This window comes from Leuciscus leuciscus, assembly GCF_965113295.1.
Source record: "Leuciscus leuciscus genome assembly, chromosome: 12".
Lineage (NCBI taxonomy): Eukaryota > Metazoa > Chordata > Actinopteri > Cypriniformes > Leuciscidae > Leuciscus > Leuciscus leuciscus.
Window position 1 is genome coordinate 38,191,554 of NC_138736.1, and position 25,744 is coordinate 38,217,297.

The 25,744-nt window shown below is 38.7% G+C and overlaps 1 protein-coding gene across 2 annotated transcripts in view; it reads left to right on the forward strand.

Moving 5' to 3' along the window:
- Window positions 1-421: 421 nt before the first annotated feature.
- ankrd28a (ankyrin repeat domain 28a) overlaps window positions 422-25,744 on the forward strand; it is a 31,445-nt gene continuing 6,122 nt past the window's right edge. Inside the window, exons 1-21 of one of the 2 annotated variants that reach the window (XM_082187275.1) lie at window positions 422-622; window positions 11,491-11,574; window positions 13,018-13,096; window positions 14,177-14,247; window positions 14,329-14,529; window positions 16,231-16,318; window positions 16,412-16,554; window positions 17,585-17,797; window positions 18,281-18,359; window positions 18,437-18,551; window positions 18,637-18,719; window positions 19,457-19,520; window positions 19,603-19,671; window positions 19,867-20,007; window positions 21,100-21,211; window positions 21,299-21,325; window positions 21,804-21,878; window positions 22,236-22,437; window positions 23,073-23,160; window positions 23,250-23,367; window positions 23,576-23,786. In XM_082187275.1, the coding sequence (XP_082043401.1) occupies window positions 599-622; window positions 11,491-11,574; window positions 13,018-13,096; window positions 14,177-14,247; window positions 14,329-14,529; window positions 16,231-16,318; window positions 16,412-16,554; window positions 17,585-17,797; window positions 18,281-18,359; window positions 18,437-18,551; window positions 18,637-18,719; window positions 19,457-19,520; window positions 19,603-19,671; window positions 19,867-20,007; window positions 21,100-21,211; window positions 21,299-21,325; window positions 21,804-21,878; window positions 22,236-22,437; window positions 23,073-23,160; window positions 23,250-23,367; window positions 23,576-23,786 (2,287 nt within the window). In that variant the 5' untranslated portion in view covers window positions 422-598. Of the gene's footprint in view, window positions 623-8,115; window positions 8,679-11,490; window positions 11,575-13,017; window positions 13,097-14,176; window positions 14,248-14,328; window positions 14,530-16,230; window positions 16,319-16,411; window positions 16,555-17,584; window positions 17,798-18,280; window positions 18,360-18,436; window positions 18,552-18,636; window positions 18,720-19,456; window positions 19,521-19,602; window positions 19,672-19,866; window positions 20,008-21,099; window positions 21,212-21,298; window positions 21,326-21,803; window positions 21,879-22,235; window positions 22,438-23,072; window positions 23,161-23,249; window positions 23,368-23,575; window positions 23,787-25,744 lie in introns of those variants that run through there. The other variant, XM_082187274.1, reaches the window with a different exon arrangement.

Below are 25,744 nucleotides of genomic sequence, written 5' to 3' on the forward strand. Positions count from 1 at the left end.
TCTTAAATAGCCTGGTGTATTACCATAACGTTGTACTTTAAATATCTATATAATTTACCAACCCATTTGTTGTTTGTAAAATTAAATATTAGAAATAAATATGAATGTTTTCTCTCTTTTTTGCGTCATGATAAGAACATCGCATATCACTAATAATGTCTCAACGATAAATAGTCTAATGGTAAATAAGAAATAATAAAGTCCTTCTAATATTTTATTGAAGTTATAGTAATTGTTTGTGCTTTTTGTGGATGTAATGCTAGGCTACATAATTAATAGATTGAGATAAATTGACTTTCATAATAATATGTCATGACATTCGCGTGTCTTTGGCGCCCTCTGTCGATCTCGCCCTGTAACTGCAGTGAGTGTCGCTCTACCGCAGAGTGGAGACACTAGAAACGAGCTTTTGTAGCTTCTGTGTGTTTGTGCCGCTTGTGTTTGTCTATTTCAGGAAGAGGAGAGGAAACTCAAGCCCTGGCATGTGTGGCAGAACATTCTCCCGCGGCTGTCTGAGATGTTTCGGGCTCTTTTAGGCTTTTAAAGCGCCAGTCCGGCTTGATTTGCGCATGAGTTCCGGCGCTGGAGGAGAAAGAAGATGTTGCTGCGGATCCGAGAGCAGGTCTGTGATCATCAGTTACCTGAATCACCTCACCTCACCTGTGCTCACATCTCAGGCTGTGCTGCTTCGAAAGTGGCAATCAAACAACAGGCTAAGCTTTTAACAATCGCAGGTTTCAGTGGTTCAGCATTGGGTCTGTTGCTGCTAATGATGCGTTGTTGCATTAATGCACTCTATGCTTATTAAAGGGTTAATTTTTCTGTTTACCTAGCATTACATTTTTTGGCCCTAATACCCTTAAAGTATGTGCGTAGTGCTCAAATAGGATAACACGGACATTAACTTTTTGCAACATAAACATTTTAATTTAAAATTTAAATGAATGTATAAGAAAAATAGTATATTTATATTTGTCATTTCATTGACTGGTTACAGAAGCCCTAAGAGGCCATGGATTAGTATTATTACTTTTTTCTTGTTTTCAATAATTACATTTTCTCGTGATCTCGACATAACAAAAGTTGTTCTATAAGTTACACAACTGTGCCAAAAGGTGGCAGTGTAGCGACAGTTATATTTTAAATTTTCTTAAATTAATATTTTTTTCATTAAATGGTCTTTTTGGCTAAATTAACATATTTGTATATTTTTTGACGTTGCCATTTCGTTTACATTTTTTATTAATTAATTAATTATTATTATTATTATGAAAATTTTTAATGGTCTTAAATCTGTTTTGCAGTTAATTTAAATTGCCTTTTTTTTTTAGAAGCAAACAGTCATGTTTAATATTTGCCATTTTACAGTCAAGTTGATCTGATCATTAGCTGTGATTGACAAATTCTGGCTGCTGTTATTGTTATTAAATAAGTTCTGCTTAGCCTTAGGGATTTATGACTGACAGAAAGAAAGTTTAACAGCAGTCTGCTTATTAAATCAAGCATCATTCATGCAACTAAAGCAAACCTGCATTTATAAAACCCTTTCCCACTTTCTTCGTTTTGGGCTGTTAGATCAGGTTCAGAGGAGAAGATAGTGAACAAACAGAAGCGTTCATGCAAAACATCAAGTCTTCATAAGATGAATGATATTTGTGAGATTCTGTAAATAGTCATAATAGCACGAGACTGATGTTAGAAACGAGTGAAAACACACACGGGTTGTCTGTCAGAACAGCAGGCCGTAGTCTTTGTTTGCATGCTGATTGCTGGTTGAAAACAAAGAGAGACTGAAGACTGAAACATCAGCCAGAACCTGCTAAAGAAAAACCTGCTTACTGAACTGGGTTACATTGGTCTAGATGTTCTGCAGGACCAAAACCCCTATAAACCCATCAAACCAGCACAGCTAAAACCCTGCGTTTGTTTGTAGGCCTGCAGTAAACACTGTTTATCATGAATTGACACCTTTTCTCATGCGGTTGTGCTTCTCGCGTCCTCTAGAGGGCGTTTGACATCATCAAATCCAGACTCTATTCGGAGACTTTTTAAAGTCCCCATTAAATCAAAATGCGACGTATTTTGGATTTTAGTATGAATACGTTAGCCTTACTGTTATCTATAAGCTAGTGCTCCAAAACAATGACACAATTCACATTTAGAAGATCTAAGCATTCAATCCAAAACTTACAGTCACTTCCACCAAAATGAATCATTTCAGCTTCTCATCAGATTTTCTGTCCAATCAAATGCTCTCTAGAATCGGAAGCTCCGCCCCCTATATTTTAAATAGACGCTGAAATCGGTCACTTGTTCATAGAGGTGGGCGATACTCCAAATTTCGGTATCGATCCGATACCAAGTAAATACAGGGTCAGTATCGCCGATACCGATACCAATACTTTTTCATTTTAAAAGCATGCACTTGAACTTGTATGCACTTTCCTGTGCTAGAGCAGTGTGTCATGATTTATGAGGTGAATGCATCATTAATATGCTAAATCTGAATACGTTTTCATGACTACTAAATATTTTGTGATTTGTGCTCTCAACTCGCCTGTAATTATTAGTCAGTGACTTTTACAAAACTACCCTAATTATAGTAAAAGTACTATTGTACACTAGCCTACTGTTTAAAAGTTTGGGGTCTGTAAGATTTTTTATTCTCTTCTGCATTTATTTGATCAAAAATACAGTAAAAACTGTAATATAACAATTTAACATAGGCTATCTGTTTTCTATGTCATACTAAACTGTAATTTATTCAAGTGATCAAAGCTGAATTTTCGGCATCATTACTCCAGTCATGATGATAATTCATTTTAATAATTCATTTTAATATGCTGATTTACAGCTCAGGAAACATTTCTTATTATTATCAATGTTGAAAACAGTTTCATATTTTTTGTGGAAACCATGATGCAGAATTATTTAATGAACACAGTTGAAAGAACAGCATTTATATGAAGTAGTTTTTTTTTAACAGTGTAAAACCCTTGACTGTCACTTTTGATCAATTGAATGCATTGCTCCTTGTTGAATAAAAATATTAATTTCATTAAAAAAATCTTACTGACGTCAACATTTTGAACCGTTATATACACTTTTGCTTTGTTTATTAAAAAAAAAAATACCCGATTGTTTCTCTGTCATCTAAGCAAGGCTTTCCCAAACGCACTGGGCCTGTGAGCTCAGCGAAGCACCAGCATCGAACGCTCTGTGATTGATTGGTCTCGTCTTGTATCCAGATGACTAGGAGAAAAAGTTCTAGCCTACACAATTATCCGCTAACATTCGCTTATTTTTCCACTTAGAAGCTTATTTTACGCACTGAATTGCGTGCTAAATTAATAAAAAATTACTGGTAAAAAAAAAAACACACATTTGGATCGATATTTTTATGTGAGGATCGATCCTTTTCGATACCACGTCAGTATCGATATATCGATACTCAAGGATCGATCTGCCCACCTCTAGTTCACACATTTACTAGTTTCTACATGCTGGATGGCGCACAGTGCGCTATATAGGGGACAGGGAACGATTCAGACAGTGTAAATAATCTTTCCATTGGGGCGAATGAAGTCTGGTTTCACGTTAGTGTCACGCGAACCGCCACAGCTCCTGTCCAGAGACACGAAACACAGAGCGGATCATAAAACATATCGGACTCGTTTGAATTCTGCACAGAATGCTGTATTTTAAAGCGATATGGAGATTTGAAGGAGAAACTGTTAGAGATCAGGAGGAAACTGCAGCTTTACTGAACTCAACAGCTCTGGACGAGCTGTGATAGAAACTAAACGCTATTGGCTGTTTTATAAAAGGGGAGGAGCTGTTTGATATGCCCCACCCCTTCCTGTTTCAGTGGAATCACATCAACACATTGAACAAAGCACTTCAGTGGGCCTTAAAACAAGTTCCAACATGTTTAATTACTTTTTCAAGTCTTATCAATCATTATTAATAACAGTCATTTAATGCTGGTTAATGTAAAACAGTTTACACACAATCACCTGCAAACTCCCTTCTAATACAAAACACAACTTTCACGTTTTTCCTTGTTAAAGATCCTGTTTCACGCAAAAATCCGGATCTGCCCTGTAGTTCATATATAGCTTGTGTCTAGCATGATATTTTTGTCAGTTCTGCTTGTTTTTAAAGAGGTCAGTGAAGGTCACATTCAGAGCTGCACATTATATCCTCTGATTCGCTGATACTAAACAAATGATTTATTCAAATTCAGTCAGTAAAGTCTATCTATGGCAGGTTTCAAAAGTATGAAACTAGCCTGTTTTGATGCCTGATTTCTCTTGATTCAAGTTCCGTTCTGCACTGGAACTTATTATAAACAGTATTTCATAGTGGCAAATCAGACTAGATTGATAAAATCAGCCATATAACAGTAACCGTCAGAGTGTGTGTAATGAGATTCTGTATCTGGCAGGCAGCTTGTGACGACAGGTTCTCATTGGTTGCAGTCTCGGGTAGAGGAGCTCGTTATTGGCTGCAGGGGCTCAGGGGGCGGAGCTTACAGGACTGTTCAATGCTGCAGGGTTTTTAGATACAGAACATCTTCAGTCATTTTCAGTTCTTATTTCATAACTCAGTTTTAGACTCCAGGGTTCAGGGAGGGAAATGTTTTGCTGTATCTTGCATCATTATGTCAGAAAAAGTCAACAGATTCCTGCACTTCCAGAAATGCTTTGCAGTCACAATTAATTGTAAACTCCAGCAATTTTTACTGTTATATTTAGAAATTTGTAGACTTTCTATTTGAGAGTTTAATTGTTAATTTAAGGTTTGTCTTTAAAGTTACTTTTACCTGCTGAACAGCTGTTGGATTTTTATGTAATGAGACACTTTTCATGAATTGGTGGGATTAATTACTTTATAGCAATACAAATCTAACTCTAATGTGATATGAACACTATTTGTTTGAGACATTAGATAAAGTATTACCTAACATCAATATGAACATAGCTACTGTAGTTAATTATAAACGCATTAAAAGAAGACAAGTAACTGATCAATCCCTTCAGATTGTAGTGTGGCCTGCGTTCATTCATCAAGCTTGATTATTCGGCCTAGTTATCAGAGTTATTGTGGAAAAAAACATGTATAAACACTTTGTTGTGTCGTAAATATCCTGTGAATATATCACTAAATACAAAGCAACATTTGGTCCCAAACCAGCTCCTAATGAGTGAGTGTGTGTGTGTGTGTGTGTGTGAGTGTGTGAGTGAGTGTGTGAGTGAGTGTGTGAGTGAGTGTGTGAGTGAGTGAGTGAGTGTGTGAGTGAGTGTGTGAGTGAGTGTGTGAGTGAGTGTGTGAGTGAGTGTGTGAGTGAGTGTGTGAGTGAGTGTGTGAGTGAGTGTGTGAGTGAGTGTGTGAGTGAGTGTGTGAGTGAGTGAGTGTGTGAGTGAGTGTGTGAGTGAGTGTGTGAGTGAGTGTGTGAGTGAGTGAGTGAGGTGAGGTGAGGTGAGTGAGTGGAGTGAGGTAGGTGAGTGAGTGAGTGAGGTAGGTGAGTGAGTGAGTGAGTGAGTGAGTGAGGTAGGTGAGTGAGTGAGGTGAGGTGAGTGAGTGGAGTGAGGTAGGTGAGTGAGTGAGTGAGTGAGTGAGTGAGTGAGGTAGGTGAGTGAGTGAGTGAGTGAGTGAGTGAGGTAGGTGAGTGAGTGAGGTGAGGTGAGTGAGTGGAGTGAGGTAGGTGAGTGAGTGAGTGAGTGAGTGAGTGAGGTAGGTGAGTGAGTGAGTGAGTGAGTGAGTGAGTGAGGTAGGTGAGTGAGTGAGGTGAGGTGAGTGAGTGGAGTGAGGTAGGTGAGTGAGTGAGTGAGTGAGTGAGTGAGGTAGGTGAGTGAGTGAGGTAGGTGAGTGAGTGAGGTGAGGTGAGTGAGTGGAGTGAGGTGAGTGAGTGAGTGAGTGAGTGAGTGAGTGAGTGAGTGAGTGAGTGAGTGAGTGAGTGAGTGAGTGAGTGAGGTAGGTGAGTGAGGTAGGTGAGTGAGTGAGGTGAGTGAGGTAGTGAGTGAGTGAGTGAGTGAGTGAGTGAGTGAGTGAGTGAGTGAGTGAGGTGAGGTGAGTGAGCGAGGTGAGTGAGTGAGTGGAGTGAGTGAGTGAGGTGAGTGAGTGAGGTAGGTGAGTGAGTGAGGTGAGGTGAGTGAGCGAGGTGAGTGAGTGGAGTGAGTGAGTGAGTGAGTGAGGTGAGTGAGTGAGGTAGGTGAGTGAGTGAGTGAGTGAGTGAGTGAGTGAGTGAGGTAGGTGAGTGAGTGAGTGAGTGAGTGAGTGAGTGAGTGAGTGAGTGAGTGAGTGAGTGAGTGAGTGGAGTGAGGTAGGTGAGTGAGTGAGGTGAGGTGAGTGAGTGAGTGAGTGAGTGAGTGAGTGAGTGAGTGAGTGAGTGAGTGAGTGAGTGAGTGAGTGAGTGAGTGAGTGAGGTAGGTGAGTGAGTGAGGTGAGTGAGCGAGGTGAGTGAGTGGAGTGAGTGAGTGAGTGGAGTGAGGTGAGGTGAGTGAGTGACGGCTTCAAGCTGTAGTTTTGCTGTTTTCTACACTATTTGTATAAAGCTCCTTCAAATAAGCGTTGCATGTTGTAGACTGTCACGATTGTGAACCCGTGACTTGAGTACAGTAAAGATCCCTGACCTCTGGAATGTGTTCAGAGAACACGTGTGTGATTATCAGACTGTCATGCTCGCTTTATGGTCTTGTTTTTTTGACACAAGCATGATTTGGATCAGTCATTTGTTTGGAGAGCGTCTGCCAAGAGCATCAGAGCATCTGAATCTTGTTGTTACAGGCTTCAGTGTCATCAGGCGTTCTGGAGACTCTGATCAAAACAATCTGCTACATTTTTACCTTGTCTGAAGAAAATCACCTGAGGTGTTGTGAGTGTTTGCCAGTGTGTTGCTGTGCATTTGCTAGTGTTCAGTCCGGCAGAATTAGTTTGGATATTTTTGAGCTAGGCGGTGTGGTTCCTCAAATCAGAAACACTGTGTTGTGCAGAAATCACATCTGATTAATAATTCTGTGTGACAGTTGAAGTGTGTGTGTGTGAGTGCGTGCGTGTGTGTGTCGCACATCTCTCCATTAACGAGTGTCAGGCTGTCAGCAGTTTGTTGTTGTGGGATAGAGAGAGAGAGGAAGAGGAGGGTGATGAGATGAAGATAAGTCACAGAGCAGACATGATCTCAGAGAGACTGGACACACACACACACACACACACACACACACACACATACTCTCAAAAAAAATGTGTGTAAAGAAAGTGAAGCCTATTTTAGGCCTAATTTGGATATTATTTATGACAGTTAAGCACATTTTTCTACTAAAATTCTTATAATATATTTGAATGTTTTACATGAACTTACTGAAAATACTTTAATGAAATTATCTAATAATATTATATTCAATATTGAATTAAAATCAGCATTAATTAAATTCTGTATAACAAATTCTACCAAGATGCATAATTACTTTAAAATGTATATATATATTTTTTTATCAACTTTTTTTCAATTACATTAACAAGAATTTTAAATGTGCTTGAAAAAGCCCTGGATGTTTGTTTTTTTGTCCTAAAATCAGGCTTCATATTCCATATGCAAACTTAAATTATTTTGATTTTGAGGTGTAATATGACCTATGTGTTCTTGGCAGGTTTTATGAGATATAGGCCTACCCAAATAGCGATCTGTTACAGCTTTCCTTTATAGAATTATAATAATAATAAAAATAGTAATCCCCAAAGCCTTTTCCAGATTGAACCCACTTCTGGAAACAATTTTGTCTCTAAAGTAAAAAAACAAACAACAAAAAAACAAAACAAAACACAGTGACCTTGTCCATCGTCCTGACAAAGAATAATTTGATCTGTTCCTGAGTGTGTTTGTCCCATCAGCTCTGCGCATCATATTTCACTGTTAAAGGCTCGTGCTGTCGGAAGCTCGCTGCCTCATTAGAAAACACACACACACTCTCTCTCTCTCTCTCTCTCTCTCTCTCTCTCTCTCTCTCTCTCTCTCTCTCTCTCTCTCTCTCTCTCTCTCTCTCGCGCGCGCTGCAGCAGGGTTGGCTGGTGTGTTATTGCGGTCGGTGGGGGTTGGATCTGTGTGTGTGTGTGTGTGTGTGTGTGTGTGTGTGTGTGTGTGTATGTGTAAAAGTGCAGGTTTCAGCAGGCTGGAGCTCACACACCATTGTCCTCAGATCACAGTGTGTTATGTGTGTGTGTGTGTGTGAGTGTGAAAGAGTGAGTGTGTGTGTGTGTGTGTGTGTGTGTGTGTGTGTGTGTGTGTGTGTGTGTGTGTGTGTGTGTGTGTGTGTGTGTGTGTGAGAGAGGACGCTGCACGCATCTCCTCACTGCAGCACTGCTGATGTTCCTGCTCTGAGGAATAAAGGAATTCCCTGTTCACTGGGATGTGTGTGTTTGGAAGAGGGATTTAACGCTCCTAACGGATACTAATGGAACCGGACCTGAATATCGCTGTCGGATCGCGCGCGTCGAGGGGGCGTTTTGTGTGAAGAGCAGCGCTCGTGTGTGTGTGTGTGTGAAAGGCAGCTATGCGGTCGGAGCGCATGAGTCGCGTGTGTATCGTGGTCCTGGAGGAGGTGGAAGATGATGAACCTTCCTCTCTGCATTCCAAAGCCACTCCGGACCACATTTCCCAGAATTCCTCTCAGGACGAGAAGGTGAGGTGGCTGATTTGACTATTAGGATATGATGATAATAGTTTATCTGTTGTTTGTGTGTGTGTGTGTGTGTGTGTGTGTGTGTGTGTGTGTGTGTGTGTACAGCAGCAGGTATCGGTGTGAAAGAGTAGAAAAGCTAAATGATTCAGTTGCTTTAGTAGTTGAATGTCATGATCTGTCCCCATTATTATCTGAGACAGATACAGACTTGTTCATCAGTCTCAGTCGGATCTGGTTGGGGTTCCAGGTAAGGAGATCTTTGGTGTTGCCAGCTGAGGTCCAAAAATTCCTTTGGAAACCCTGGATCATCTGACCTGGTGACCTTTGGCCTTTGGCCGGAAACGCAGCTGTCAGATGCAAATGTCACAAGCTTAACACGCTTTAACACGTTCTTACAGTCAAAAGACATCAGCGTTTCTACAAATTTAACGTGAGATGCCAAAGATGTCCATCAAAAATGATAAAATGCTGCAGTAAAATGCTAGAACATGTTCTGTGTGAACAACAACAACAGGCCTCAGTCTGACATCAGCTGTAATGCAGACATAAACAAACCTCATGCTCTCTTTGTGATTCATGTCAAAAGATATTCACTAAAGTAGAGTCAGCTTTAGTTTTTATTTAAGAAAGATACATTTGAAAAACCTTTTGCAAATTTATATATATATATATATATATATATATATATATATATATATATATATATATATATATATATTTAATTTGAATAATTATAAATCTTTTACATTCATCAAAGATAAACTTTAAAAACCTTATGTAATTTTTAAAATGTATTTTTTTCTAATAGTTTTTTTATTTATTATCTTAGATTTTTTTTTGTTATCAACTTTAAAAACTTTAATACATTTAGTTTGAATTTACTTCTAATATTTATGTTTTTTTTTTTTTTTTTTTTTTTAATAAAAGATAAACATTAAAAAAAAAGTTCGTTTTTTTGTTGTTGTTGTTGTTGTTGTTGTTGACCTGACTGTGTTCAGTTACCTTCACATGTCTAGGCCATTATTCATGAAGCTAAACATACTCATCAAATCTAAACAGTATCTCATAAAATAAAACTCTTTCTCCACCATGACTGTAGTACACCTAAAAAAAGCTTATAAAAGAGGAAACACATTTTATGCTAATGCTCACTAGCAGCGTTGAGAATGCTACATGTTTTTTTGCGTTATGATTTGTGTTCTCACATTTCAGACCAAAATGCATCTTGTGTAGCTAAAAGTGTTCTTGATCAGTGACAACAGCAGGTGTTAGGATGGAAACTCTCGACATATTAGCAGGATAATCAGCAGTTTAGTGGCAGAACCAGACAGGTCTCAGTTCTGTGGATTTTGCCGGCAGGTTTTGTCCTTTAATAGTTAAAAGCACCCGGTCTAAGCCGTTTTTAGGACCTTCAGGCTGAAGTTTTTGCTGTTGTAACAAGCCATGTTTCCTTGAACAGAGGAAACCTGCATTCTTTCTTTTATGGCATTCCCTCCCGTCTTTCCTTCATTGTTATTAAGAACAAAGTCTGCCTTCTGCTGCTCATCTTCATGTGTTTGTGAGGTGAATTCACAGGAAACCTGCTGTGTGTGTGTGTGTGTGTCTGAGTACATTCAGTAAATGTCTGCTACTCTCTTTCCTGTAATAATGACACCTGAGAATGCAGGTTGTGGCTGGTGGTCGGGGCCAAACAGGGTCGGGCTGGTGGGCGGGGCCAAACAGGGTCGGGCTGGTGGGCGGGGCCAAACAGGGTCGGGCTGGTGGGCGGAGCCAAACAGGGTGTGGCTGTAATGTAGCCTGGCCTTATTTGGAATTACATTGAATGAGATATTTATGGCAAATTTTCATCGGTTTGGTTACAGTGAATTACCATTTATGTTTTATTACCATTTATGTTTTTATTTGTTTTTATTTCATTTGAGTAATTTCAGTAAATGAGTTGCCAAGGCAACATTTCTAATTTTATTAAAATTTTTAGTTTAAGTTTTTCTTCTAATATTTGTTTTAATTTATTTCAGCTTTACTTCAATTAACAAAAATATATGTTATAGTTTTAGTGAACGAGCTGATGTAGCCGATATGACAGACTTGCACTTTACTGTATTTTCCATTTTTAAGTGATTTCAATCATATTTCAGGCAATTCAAAACCATGATGACGAACAGTGCGCATCTGAAGAAAATAATCCATTATTTATCGGCTTTGATATATCGGTCAGATTTTCTTATCGGGCCGATAACGATAACATTAAAAATGAAAATATATCAGCCGATACCGATATGTTAGCCGATATATCGTGCATCCCTAATTCTCATTATCAGCTACAATGTAAACATGATTATTGGCTATATTACCCAAAATCTCTATACTAATGCATCCCCATCATACTGTATTCCTTTGACCTGTTTTTGACCTCTGACATTTTTCACTAATAATTTGCTCAGTATAAACGGTTGATTGATTGTGTTTAAAGTAAAGTAACTGAGCACAGAGGGACATTTTAACTCTCGAATCTCTCCATATTGTCACAGATGCTGTTAGGACTGATTTCATACACTATTAAATACATTTATTTCATCCTGAGCTTGAATGGATTTTCCTCTTTGGCGTCTCGATGAATCAATGGTTTCCTTTCTTCTGCCGCTTGACATTTGATTCTCAGAATTCATTTCTGCATAGATCAAAACAGTGTTTCATTCATTCAGCTTCTTTTCATCTTCACACAACTCGGACGCCATCATTTCAGTTTTGATCAATATGAAGTTTCTCTTCAGTGTTGTATTTAACTAGTTTCTCTCTCATTTCTCCACAGCCCTCTCTGATTAAAGCCATATTTAATGTGGACGCAGATGAAGTCCGCTCTCTCATATTCAAGAAAGAAGATGTCAATGTACAGGTAAATGTCCATTACTGGTTATTGTTTGGGTGAACTTTCCCATTAAATCCCATTGAAATTCTCTGTATATGGGGCCTTTTTAGTCTTTATTGCATTTGGCCAGGTATTGAGACCAGTTCATTGATCTCTCAGTGATGGATGGTCCTAGAAACCATTCTGAAATGGACACACTGGCAGTTTCTATACATTATCACTTTTAGTTTCATAATGGATCGTCATCTGAGAGGTTGATACGCTGTTATGAGCCTGCATTTGGACTGAAGATGGTTATTTTACTGCTCTCTGTTTAATGAGGAGTCTGTTTTCATCACCAATGCCAGGGCTGGTCTGGAGCGACGCCCATTTGACTGCAACCAATCAGTGATGCCCTTTTGGGTCACATGACTCCGTGTGGCTTGGCCTGCTGTTTTCCATTCTCATTCCAGACCAGATGGAAAACAGAAGCCTGCAGGGTGGCATGACATGGAGAATGAATGATTACCGCTCTTTCGTAATTGCCTTTATTGATGGAAATGTAGAAGGAGCTTTACTCGGGCATCTGGAGGAATGTTTAAAGCTACAGTGATCGCAGAAGATCTCAGAAAAATGTGTGTGTGTCTCATGTTTCTGCATGCTCTCTCAAGAGATCTGTGGCCGCATTGATCAGTGTGGATCACACACAGAAATGCATCATTGTGCCACCATGCACAAGAATCCATTGTGTGTGTGTATCATATATCACACACCCTGCTGAAACCGCACATGCATCAAACGCAAAGCTTTCAAATGGAGTACAAAACACATGCAAATAAAGAGGTGAATTACAAAATTATCGTTTTCGATGTAGCATAAACAGCAGATGAGTGGAAAACCACCAGCTTCATCCTGTTTTGGATCTGTGTTTTGGAGCTGCAGTAGAATTTGTTTTCTTGATTTAGAGGCATAATTTTAAAGAAATTAATACTTTTATTCAGCAAGGATGCATTAAATTGATCCAAAATGACTGTGACATTTGTAATGTCAATATATTTCAATTTCAAATAAATGCTGTTCATTTGAGCTTTCTATTTATCAAATAATCCTGAAAAATGTATCACAGTTTCCATAAAAATATGAAGCAGTAGCACGAATCATAAATGTTTCTTGAGCATCAAATCATCATATTAGAATGATTTCTGAAGGATCATGTGACACTGAAGACTGGAGTAATGATGCTGAAAATTCAGCTTTGATCACAGGAATAAATTATATTTTATTATATATTCATATAGAAAACAGATATTTTAAATTGTAATAATATTTCACAATATTACTGTTTTTACTGTATCTTTGAGCAAATAAACGCAGCATTGGTGAGCAGAAGAGACTTCTTTCAAACGCTAGTGTGTATGTTGTGTTTTGCTGTAGCCTGTATGTGAGTTTTCGACGTGGTTTTTATGAATGTCTGTGATTGTGAATCCTCAGGACAGTGAGAAGAGGACGCCGCTTCACGCTGCTGCGTACCTGGGCGACGCTGAGATCATCGAGCTGCTCATCCTGTCAGGTATGATGAAGGGGCGTTTCCACATATATATACCAATGCTTTTGTATCATCTGTTTTGAAAGAAGAATATGCTCAATATGCAGACCTCTTGTGTATGTCCCAAAATCTACTGACAGCCAAAGCATCATTTCCAACTCCATGATATTCAAAACTGTTTGAAAGTTTGGGGATTGTGAGATTTGTTCAAGATTTTTGAAATAAGTCTCTTCTTTTCACTAAGCAGGTTTAATTACTCACTAAGTTTATTTGGTCAAAAATACTGTAAAAAACGTAATAATGTGTAATATTTTTACAATGTATAATATCTGTTTTCTATGTGAATATACCGTAAAATGTAATTTATTCCTGTGATCAAAGCTGAATTTTCAGCATCATTACTCCAGTCTTCAGTGTCACATGATCCTTCAGAAATCATTCTAATATGATGATTTGCTGTCATGCCGCTTCATATTTTTATAGAAGCCATGATTCTTTTTCCAATATTCTTTGATAAATATAAAGTTCAAAAGAACTGCATTTATTTGAAATAGAATCTTTGGTGACATTATAAACTTTACTGTCACTTTTGATCAATTTAATGCGTCCTTGCTGAATAAAATAAAATAAAAAAGGAAAGAAATCTTTCCTTCCCCAAACTTATGAACGATAGTGTGTCACCAAAACATATTTTTAATGTGTTTTCACCTAAATAAAATATATCAAGCCCTTAAACATCCTAGAAACCCTTAGCAATCACTAACACCATTCTGACTTTGTGTACAGTATATAATAGAAAATGCCTCATGTGTGTGTATTATATCAGCCAGAAGCCTTTCTAGATTTTGCACCATTGACACACTTACAAAACACATACACATCATGTGACTTCCTGAATGACTTCCAGTGAGTACGTGTGTAAAGGGGAGTTGTCTTCATGAATGACAGAGTAAAAGTAACAGGTGTTGCTGTATTTTAAGCAACAGATGTGATCCCAGAGGATTGTGGGAGTTTATTTTAAACAGACTTACGAGAAGCTGCATATATCATGCTTCAACTGTGACATTAATAACTGCAACTCATTTTGCATATCCTTTCTCTCAGGGGCGAGAGTAAATGCCAAAGATAATAAATGGCTCACTCCTCTTCATCGGGCCGTGGCTTCCTGTAGCGAGGTACGTTGACACGTCCACAGAACAACAAATAAAAACAAACAAAGGTTTTCAGGCTCATTCATTTTCTCGTTGTGTGTTCAGGAGGCCGTCCAGGTGTTGTTGAAACACTCTGCCGACGTCAACGCGCGGGACAAAAACTGGCAGACGCCGTTGCACGTGTCCGCGGCCCATAAAGCAGTGCGCTGCGCCGAGGCTTTAGTCCCGTTGCTGAGCAACGTCAACATGTCGGACCGCGCCGGACGGACGCCTCTACACCACGCCACCTTCAGCGGACACCTGGAGGTCAGACGTTCACTCTCACACAGATCAACAGCTGCACAATCATCGCTGAGGTTACGAGACCCGTTTACACAAAGAATTAAAGAAAAGGGGAAACGTGTTACAGACAAAAGACATATTCACACCCAGAGTGAAATAAGAAATTTCACTTGCTTCAATGCAAAATACTGAAAAATTGTATCTGATCATATAAATTTCACTCACATTAATGTATTTTTCTCATTTTACAGACTTCGCTATTGTTCACTAGTTTATATATATATATTTATTTTTAGGACACATTAAATTGATCGAAAGTGACATTTATAATGTTTCAAAAGATTTCTGTTTCAAATAAATGCGGTTCTTTTGAACTTTCTATTCATCTAAGAAACAAATGTGTCACAGTTTCCACAAAATATGAAACCGCACGACTGTTTTCAACACTGATAATAATCATAAATGTTTCTTAAACAGCAAATCATCATATTAGACTGATTTCTGAAGGATCATGTGACACTGAAGACTGGAGTAATGATGCTGAAAATTCAGCTTTGATCACAGGAATAAATTACATTTTACAATATATTCACATACAATTTTTTTTAAATGTTAGTAATATTTCAGTGTTACTGTTTTTACTGTATTTTTGATCAAATAAACAGCCTTAGTGAGGAGAAGAGACTTTTTCCCCTTTTTTTTTTTATCATACGGACCTCAAACTATTGAAAGCTAGTGTATATTTATATTTGAACTTTCCAAACAAAGTCAGACCATCTTAAAAGTCATGTGACCCAAGACTAGTTGACAGCCTCAGAACTAATCAATTAATTGCCACAAACTTTGCCCTTCTTTTTGCTCTTTTATATCTTCTTTCTTCACTGAGATCAACAGATTGAGGTCTGTCTAGAGTGCCGCTAGCGGACACATGACCCGAAAGCTGATATATTATTGATCAGTCAGGCAGGCTAGGGAAAAACAACCAGGGCTGTGTCTGAAATCCCATACCTTAAATACAGCACTATTTGAGGGGACAGCCATTTGTAATGGTGTCCGTAACCATAGTGGACATTATCGAGTGCACTCATTCAATCCCATAATGCACTACAATAATGAGTGTACAACCAATGCACACTCAATGGCTAGAGAATACCCATAATGCACTGAGGGTTGTGCAGAATGAATTCCCGCTCCTGACCAGAAGATGGCGCCCGCTGCTGAATCATCCATCCATCCTTCCAAATGTGGCTACAGTGTAATATCATACATTTTTAATTGATTACTAAATTGTTTAATTAAGGTTTGTACATGCTAGTTTCCAGAGTTCAAGATAAATCTTTTCATTACTACTGGAGCCGCCAGTTTGCTACATTTCAAATTATTATTAAACGGCAAGCGCAAACCATGCAAAAGCGGCAGCCCGTCCGGCACACTCAGTGTCTGAATTCACTCACTCGTTTTCATTCACTCCTTCAAGTGAACTATATTAGGGGAATAATGTAGTGAATGAGGGTATAGGGGGCGATCTCAAACACAGCTCAGGTCTCCAAACAAAGTCAAATAACATGAATTTAATTTTATTGGGATTTAAAATGACACTTGGAACATATTGGAGCATTTAAATGCATTTTAAGTTGTACTTCCCATCATGACTCTAGCTAAAATCATCAGATCAGACATGTGTGCATGTGAAATCTGTCTGTGAAAGTTTCTCTGTCATTGCAGATGGTTCAGTTGCTTGTGTCCAGAGGAGCAAACATCAATGCTTTTGATAAGAAGGACAGACGAGCTGTTCACTGGGCCGCATACATGGGTGAAAAACATCAACATCAGAACAAACAGAAAACATGTTTCTGTCATTGATCTGAAATCACTCACTCACTCACTCACTCCTTCTCTGTCTCAGGTCATTTAGAGGTGATGAAGTTCCTGGTGTCTCATGGTGCTGAGCTTTGCTGTAAGGATAAGAAATCATACACTCCGCTTCACGCCGCTGCCTCCAGTGGAATGATCAACGTGGTCAAATACCTGCTGAATCTGGGTGTTGATGTGAGTAAGCCCCGCCCACACGTACATACAACTCCGCCTCTTGGTCGTCACGTCAACTGTGCTTGTTTTTATACAGAGAACACAATCCATATGTTTAGCCAAAGCTACAAATGTTCAAATACCCTACACAAGTTAGTCATAGAACTCACATTGTTATTTTCCTTACATTATAAAATAATTTAAAGGGTTCATGACATGAGAAATCAAATTTGCCTTGATCATTTGACACATAAAAGATCTTTGTACCTTTAAATGATCCTGCAAGTTTCATAGCTTAAAATGTCCTCCTCATTATAAACAAAGCATTTATTAGCAGCATCAGGAACAAGTGGATGGTTTATATGTTTCCGTAAGAGTTTATATGTTTGTTCGGAGCATTTGACTGCAGATTGTTTTATAATTGAGGCACAGTGAAATGAAGAGTTCACAAAGAAACTTTTGTTGAAACAGCCGACTGTATTGGATCTGACAGAAGCTGCATCACAAACCCTAATGTTATAATGCATAATGCTTTTTCTATGGATAAGGTTTACAAAACACTCGCGTGCAATAGCGATTGGGCGTTGGTACTGTTTACTATGCACTGACGTTAGCCAATCATGACAAGCCTTAAAGGAGCCGCACCTTAAAAACTGATCATTTCAGACAGAGAATGAAGGTTGAAAATATTTTTTTGTGCAAGTAACTTTATTAACAGTATAAGTGAACCTCAAGGAACATATTCAGATAATAAAAAATCCATGTCATGACTCATTTAAATCATCTACTGTAGTGTTCAGCTGTAAAAGGATTTATGTTTATTAATATTTTAGTCATCCAACAGAAAGCATGTATAATATAATATAATTATACAAAATAACTATAAAAATATTATTATTGACATTTAAGAACTGGAATTGTATTTACTTAATCTGCACCAAAGCAATTTATTTGATCAATAACACAGTAAAACTTTATTATTATGGTTTATTATTCCAGTTAAGTGTTAAATAACTGTTGAACCATTAACCAAATGATCTGTCTCTGTTAGATTAACGAGCCGAACGCGTATGGAAACAGTCCTCTGCACTTGGCGTGTTTTAACGGGCAGGACGTGGTGGTGAATGAGCTGATAGAAGCGGGTGCTGAAGTGAATCAGGTGAACGAGAGGGGTTTCTCTCCGCTGCACTTCACCTCTGCCTCCCGCCAGGGGGCGCTGTGTCTGGAGCTGCTCGTGGCCAACGGGGCCAACGTCAACCACAAGGTCAGGCACTTTTCTCAATGGTTCACACAGAACTCGTTTTTGTGGTTAAATATGTGAGACGCAGTGATACGATTGGTCCACTGGTTATTCCAGTTATCCAATCACATCCTCTGTTCAGGCAACGTCACAGAGTCTTCTGTTGCGCAGGAGTTTATTCTGTAAATGTGTTCCCATTGTTCCAAAATATCTGCCTCAATTAAGCGCATGTTTTTTATAAGCATTTATGCATATCTTGGCATTTCCATCCAGCCTTTTTTTTTTATGCGATATCCCATCATTTGCATAAAAATAGGTGTATGGATACATAGCTACAAGCATACCGTGATGCAATCCAAAACCACTTGTGGAAATGCTTCTGTTTTGCATATTTCTGATAAATATTCTAACTACTACACCATTCTAAACTGTGGGGGTGCGTAAGATTGTTTTTGTTTTTTTTAAGAAATTAATACTTCTATAATACTAATATTACTTATTTTCCAGAGTAAAGATGGTAAAACTCCTCTCCACATGGCGGCCATTCACGGGCGATACTCCAGATCACAGGCCATCATTCAGAACGGTGAGTGTGTTGTTATTCTGCTGTTTCTTGTGTCTTCCTCTCCGGTTTCTCCTCATTCTCTGATTTGTGGTTCGTAGGCTCAGAGATCGACTGTGAGGATGAGAACGGAAACTCTCCGCTTCATATAGCGGCTCGATACGGTCACGAGCTGCTCGTCAACACGCTCATAACCAACGGTGCGGATACGGCAAAGTGAGTGACAGGACATGTGTTTACATAGTTAAGGCCTGATTTATGAGCTGATGCTGATCATGTGACTGTGACTCCGCCCCTGTAGGCGGGGCATCCACGGCATGTTCCCGCTTCATCTGGCGGCGCTGAGCGGATTTTCAGACTGTTGCCGGAAACTGCTGTCCTCAGGTGAAACACATTTATCATTAGCAGGGTTTGAAATTAACCTGTCACGCGGTAACGCTGTCAAATCACGAGCCAATTTGGCATGTTTTTATATTTACTCACTTTGCTGGGGAAGTTTGTGTAAGCCAAATCTGCGCAGATTTAGTGCAAATACTCTACTCGTGAGTCATCATGATAAATTAAATAGAGCGTATTACGCAGAATCTGTGCATATCTGGGTTACTTGAACATGACCGTCATTACGCAACAAATAACGGCACGCTTGTTCATTTGCATTGAACCAATAGCGACGATTAAAAAGCATTTGGTTAACAGAAAAGACATTGTTATTTTCCAACATCCTACATGTTCTTTGCACTGTATTGATCTGTCCACCTAAAACACCTTATGGTGATGAGGATGAAAGATGAAGGGAAGAGATGCTGGATGACAGGATTTTGTTTGAATAAGAAATGAATATATGAAATCCAAATTTTATTACACTTATATATTAGTAAAATTTGGATTTTGCAGTGACATAGTTAATCTGGTTCATTTCTGGTAAATAAAAAAATTTGTAGCCAAATTGGCCGGTGGGTAAAAAAGTTCATTTCAAACTCTGATCATAAAGGCTAATGTTAATCCATGCCTTTACATCAGCAGTTCTAAAATTGATTCCTGCTGTTGTAAACACACTTTTCCCTCTCTCTGTGAAGTGCATTTGTGTTCTGCTCTTGATTAATGGTTATCTGTTGCTTCAGGTTTTGACGTCGATACGCCGGATGACTTTGGCAGGACGTGTTTGCATGCGGCCGCTGCTGGAGGGTGAGTCTTCTCTCTGATTGGCTCATCGGCTCCCCCTGTGGCCTGGATGCTTTATGGTCCCGTCTCTCCTTCTTTTCTCCAGGAATCTGGAGTGTTTAAATCTGTTGCTCAACACAGGTGCGGACTTTAACAGGAAAGACAGATTTGGGAGGTGAGTTACATTAGATGATCAAAAGGTTTTTGTATGTGTGTGTTTCTGAAAGAAGCTGCATTTATTTGATCAAAAATACTGTAAAAACAGTATTACAGCAGCCTGGGATGTACTGTATATTCTCCTCCAGATTCCCATCACAGTGAATCCTGCAGGAGGAATGTGTTTATCATGTATGATTTATCTCTCTCTCAGGACGGCGCTGCATTACGCTGCTGCTAACTGTAACTATCAGTGTCTGTTTGCTCTGGTGGGCTCCGGGGCCAGTGTGAACGAGCGGGACGTCCGGGGCTGTAGCTCAATACACTACACATCTGCGACCGACTCCGACGGCAGGTGATCAGCACACACACACTGACATTCATCACACTGGAAACGGAAGGTCGAGTAAAGCGCACTGCATTGTGGGATACGGAGACACATTAAGTAATGTGCTCTAGTTGCACATACTGTATCCGCAAATGTATTAGGTCATCCGATCCGGGTATTACAGGCACACAGAAAATGTGTTTGCTGTGCACAGATATCTCACAAATATGAGCTAATGTGCCATAGAGTGCATTGTGCACACATGCTTTTTCAGCTACGTTTGTTTCGGAAGTAGTTTTTTGAACACATTTTTAGCACAGAGATAAAAAAAGTCTTTGTTAAAGCGTTATAAGCCATGAATCAAGCCAAAAAACTATGAGGAGAATCACAACATTACAAACTTTGATTCGAAGCAAAATAGCATTTGAAAATCTGAAAAACTGTGTACTTCATGGCTTTAGTGAGGGAACGAACTACAATCCCATGAAGCATTGCGTATGACATAATCAAATTAAAAACAATGGTGATTATATAAAACTATTCATTTAAAGTTGTCGATTATTCCTTCAGGAACATATTTAAAATGTATTGCAAAATCAGCATATATATAGTATGTACAGTATTTTGAGGAGTGTATGGCATTCCCTGAAAGGTCCTTTTCTACATTCATTCAATTAAAAAAAAAGAGTCTTCGTTAAAGAGGTATAAGCCATGAACCAAGCCAACCAGCCACGAGGTGAATCACAACATTACCAATTTGATCGGAATTTGGAAATCGGAAAAAGTAAGTCAAAGGTACAAGACTGTGTTGTAAACACACTATGGAGAAAATGAATGGAGTTTCACAACTGTTGAACTCTATTGGCTCAATTTGCTCACCGTGACTCTCATTGGTGGAATTGTCTATACAGCATCATGGGTAATGTAGTTGTTGCGCTGTTAAAATAAAATGTGAAATAAAGAACTCATACCATCGTTTAACTACCTCAGAGCTCACAGTAAGTCTGTCATTAAAATCTATTTCTCTATGGAGAAAATGAATGGAGTTTTACTTCTGTCTGTTGCACTCAGTGAATGTTTGAGCTGATCTCTCTCTCTCCCTCTCTCTCTCTCTGTCAGGTGTCTGGAGTATCTGTTGAGGAATGATGCAAATCCAGGTCTCAGGGATAAAGACGGATACAGCGCTGTTCACTACGCTTCAGCGTACGGTCACCGCGTGTGTCTGGAGCTGGTTAGTTCATCATCTAAACACAGTGAGCTTAAACACTCCTCAACACTGCTCTGTTTTCAGGGTTAATCTCTGTGTTTTATTTTGTAGATCGCCAACGAAACACCATTAGATGTGGTGAGTATCTGTATTTCTGTGTGGATTGAGCTAAACGACACACGGTCTGGCCAGTGCTGCCCTCTGATGGCCACATAAAGTTCAGAAGTAACCCTGTGTACTGTATTGATCAATGTTTCTGTTCTTATCACGTGATTCATCAGTGCATGAAGAAAAACATTTTGTATTCTTTCATAATCTATCAAAATGTAATACCTTTCTCCTTCAAAACCATTTTCTGTTGACATAAACAAGCAAAGACTGGAGATAAATACTATTAATGAATAATAATAGTAATTAATAACTATAGCCTAACATTTCTTGGCCCAATATCATTCTGATGAATAAAATGTATTCTCTCTCTAAATTGCATGCATTCTGAATGCCATTTCATGTCTTCAAGTATATAAAAAAAATCATAATTTTTCACCTCATTCCTTTGTTTAACTGTTTTAAATTGTGTAATTTCATAAAGCCATGAATGCATGTATATTTTCAGCTGATGAACACGTCTGCATCAAGTCTCTTAAACGACACAGACGTCCAGCCTCCCGTCAGCCCTTTACACTTAGCGGTGAGTTACAGATCCAGATCTCCTGCTCGGTAGAATAATATTGAAATATTATATATATATATATAGACACACACACACACAAAGATATATATATATATATAATTATTATTTATTTGGCCTTAGTTAGTTGTTGTTCTCTTGGCAAGGAAGTTCAATAAATAAAAGGCACAAATGTTTTCTAAGTAATTACATGTAATATTAATAATAACCAAAATGAACAACTATTCAACCAAATAACATTGTTCAATAGTCTAAGTGTAGGTTTGATTGTCAGCAATAACATGCAAGTCAAAAGTCTGCGTCAGTGCATTAAAACGTCTCGTGTGTGTGTGTGTGTGTGTGTGTGTGTTTTGGCAGGCATATCACGGTCACCACCATGCTCTTGAGGTTCTGGTCCAGTCTCTGCTGGATCTGGACGTGAGGACGCCTCAGGGTCACACAGCTCTGAGTCTGGCTGCGTTTAAGGGTCACGTGGAGTGTGTGGATATTCTGATCAATCAGGGCGCGTCAATGCTGCTGAAGGACTACACACACAAGAGAAGCGCCTTACACTCCGCAGGTCAACAACAACACACACACACTTATGATATCAGACACTAATCTCAGCTTCAGACCGTCTGATCACCATTTAATATATATATATATATATATATATATAATTGTTTTTACATATACAGGTTTGTTTGAGGCACTTAGTAGCTAATAAATGAGATTTCCTAAGTGAGTTTCCTAAATAAGATTTTTTTTAAAATGTTTTTGAAAGAAGTCTCTCCTGCTCACCAATGCTGAATTTAGCAAAAATACAGTAAAAACTAATATTGTGAAATATTATTATTATTATTATTTTTAAAAACAGTTTTCTATGTGAATATATTGTAAACTGTAATGTATTCCTGTGATTAAAGCTGAATTTTGAGCATCATTACTCCAGTCTTCAGTGTCACATGATCCTTCAGAAATCATTGTAATATGATGATTTGCTGTTCAAGAAACATTTCTGATTATTATCAGTATTCAAAACAGTTGTGCTGCTTCATATTTTTGTAGAAACTGATACATTTGATTTTTCAGGATGAATAGAAAGTTCAAAAGAACAGCATTCATTGAGACTGATGGTACATGAGCTGATGTGTCAGGTCAGATCAGATTGTGTGTGTTATTTTATTGTGTGTGTTTGATTTGGTCAATCTGCAGCCATGAACGGTCACTCTGAGTGTCTGCGTCTGCTCATCCATAACGCCGATCAGCAAACAACCATCAATATACGTGATGGAAAGGGACAGTGAGTGTCAGAGCTTCTGTGTCTCCGCTATATGCTTGAATGCTGTCAGTCTGATGAATAGGTTAATTGTGTGTTGTTGTTGTTGTCAGGACTCCTCTGATGTTGGCGGTTCTGGGCGGACACACAGACTGTGTGTATCTACTGTTGAGTAAAGGAGCTCTTGTGGAGGCCAGAGATAAATCTGGCAGGACGGCTCTACACCGCGGGGTCAGTCACACACACAAACACCAATGTCTTAATGGAGATATGCCTTCATCTGCTATCATATTCAGTTGAGCCCAGAATATGATGAAAGAAAGCAGATTTGTGTCTAGGGTGTCACTTAATTAAAGATAGCTTGTTGGAATAGCTCTCCCGCGGTGTTTATGACGATCTATCTAAACGAAGAGCTTCTCTTCTCTTGACTGTGTCGCAGGCAGTGATGGGTCACGAGGCGTGTGTGGAGGCGCTGCTGCAGCACGGCTCCAGTTTCGTGGTTCAGGACGGCAGGGGGCGCTCTCCTCTACACCTGGCGGCTGCTTGCGGTCACGTCGGGGTTCTGAGGGCCCTACTGAAGATCCAAAAGACCATCCTCGTCCTTAAGGACAACTGTGGTTTCACACCGCTGCACTGGGCCTGTTATAACGGTAAACATGCCGCCATCCAATCACACTGATGCATTAAAGGAGTAGTTCACTTCAGAATTAAAACTTCCTGATTATTTACTCTCCCCCACGTCATCCAAGATGTCCATGTATGGAAGTAGAATAATGTCAAATGTTTTTGAAATAAAAAGCCTGTTGAATTGCACTACTTGAAAAAAAATAGGCATTGCATTAACCATGCTTGCATTTTAATGCATTGTATTTTTAGTGCTTACATTTTTATGGGCTGAAATTCAACATGGTTGAATATTTAAGCTGTGAATATTTCAATTAAAAACATTTCAAACACCTTTTCATTATTAAAAATTCAATAATCCATATTCACCTTTCATATTTCACTTCCAAAATATTCAAACTGTTTAAAAATACAACCTATAATATTCAACAGGCAATTTTCGGTCCATTTTATTTCGCTTTGCAAATTCGCTTCCACAAATTCAGTGGTTCAAATTCGACAGTAAATTCAACATTGACGTCCAGGAACTGCAGGAAGAGCATACTCTCCATCTGCTGTTAGTCGACCTCACCATCAGATGGTGCAAAAGCGCTTGTTGCTGACGAAGACATTCATTCATAAAATGAAAATGATTATCCGTGTCAGTATATGCGGAAAAGATGATAAACACACAAAAGCTGTGTTAATGTTTCATTCAATAACTTCATTGTTACTTTCCCTGTGTATTCTACATGTCATCAGCTTTCTCTACCATGAACAGGATTATAATCGGTTTCCCTCAATACCTCATACTCAAGGATTTCCCTTCCGTTGATACAGTGATGTGAAAGACCAATCTTGCACCTTATTAGGGAAGTAGGCTGTAGGCTATTATATAGGCTACAGGCAAGAAGATGGACTCAGAATATGAACTTAACGCGCAAAGTTTCATGCTGAGCGTTTCGTGATATACTGGCATAAAATCAACACATACATACATTATATATATATATATATATATATATATATATATATATATATATATATATATATATATATATATATATAGTATGCATACGTGTATTGCATTAGCTTAAACTGTCACAGCACTTGCATATTGTCCTCCTATTGTTAGTTTAACTGTAAATCGCTTTGGATAAAAGCTTCTGCTAAATGACTAAATGTAAAAATTGGCTTGACATTGGACATTCGCACATTTAGGGACCGTCTCTAAAGTTGCATACAACATTGGCATACACGTTTCTAACTTCAATAGCAAACTTAAATTTATTTGAATAAATATCAAAAATCCAAAGGGTGCGCATTATGCCTGACACTAAATGAACACTTTACAGTTGGTTTTATGACTGTAAGTCGTTCTATTCAAATGCTATCGGAGTTAGAAACGTGTACACCAAAGTCGTACACACTTTAGAGACGGTCCCTAAATGTGCGAATGTCCAACATCAAGCCATCTGTATGCCAATCTATCACTGGGAAACGCTCAGCATTAAGCTTTGCGCGTTATTCTGAGTCCATCTGCTTGCCTGCGAGTTTGGTCTTTTACATCACTGTAGTCCATTAAGCTACGTTAAGCGTTGTATATGTCCAGCAGGGGAATCCTTAAGTATTGAGGGAAACCCTAATAGCCTGCATGCAGCACATCGCCACAATATAAAGTTAAGGCAACTAAACAACCAAGAGAAATTTATGTCAACCTCAAAAATGTAACATTGGATCTGTATATCCGCATCGGGGAATAACATTATAATCTCGTTCACGGTAGAGAAAGATGCATGTATAGGCTAGTAAGGCTACACAGGAAAAGTAACCGTGAAGACGCTGAATTTAACATAAAACAGCCGTCATAATAATCACAAATACACTTACATTGCTGTAAATGAGTTTTATGAATGAATGACTTGTTCTAACTGTTGCTGGTCTTCAACACGCGCTTTTGCACCATCTGATGGTGAGGTAGACTAACAGCAGATGGAGAGTATGC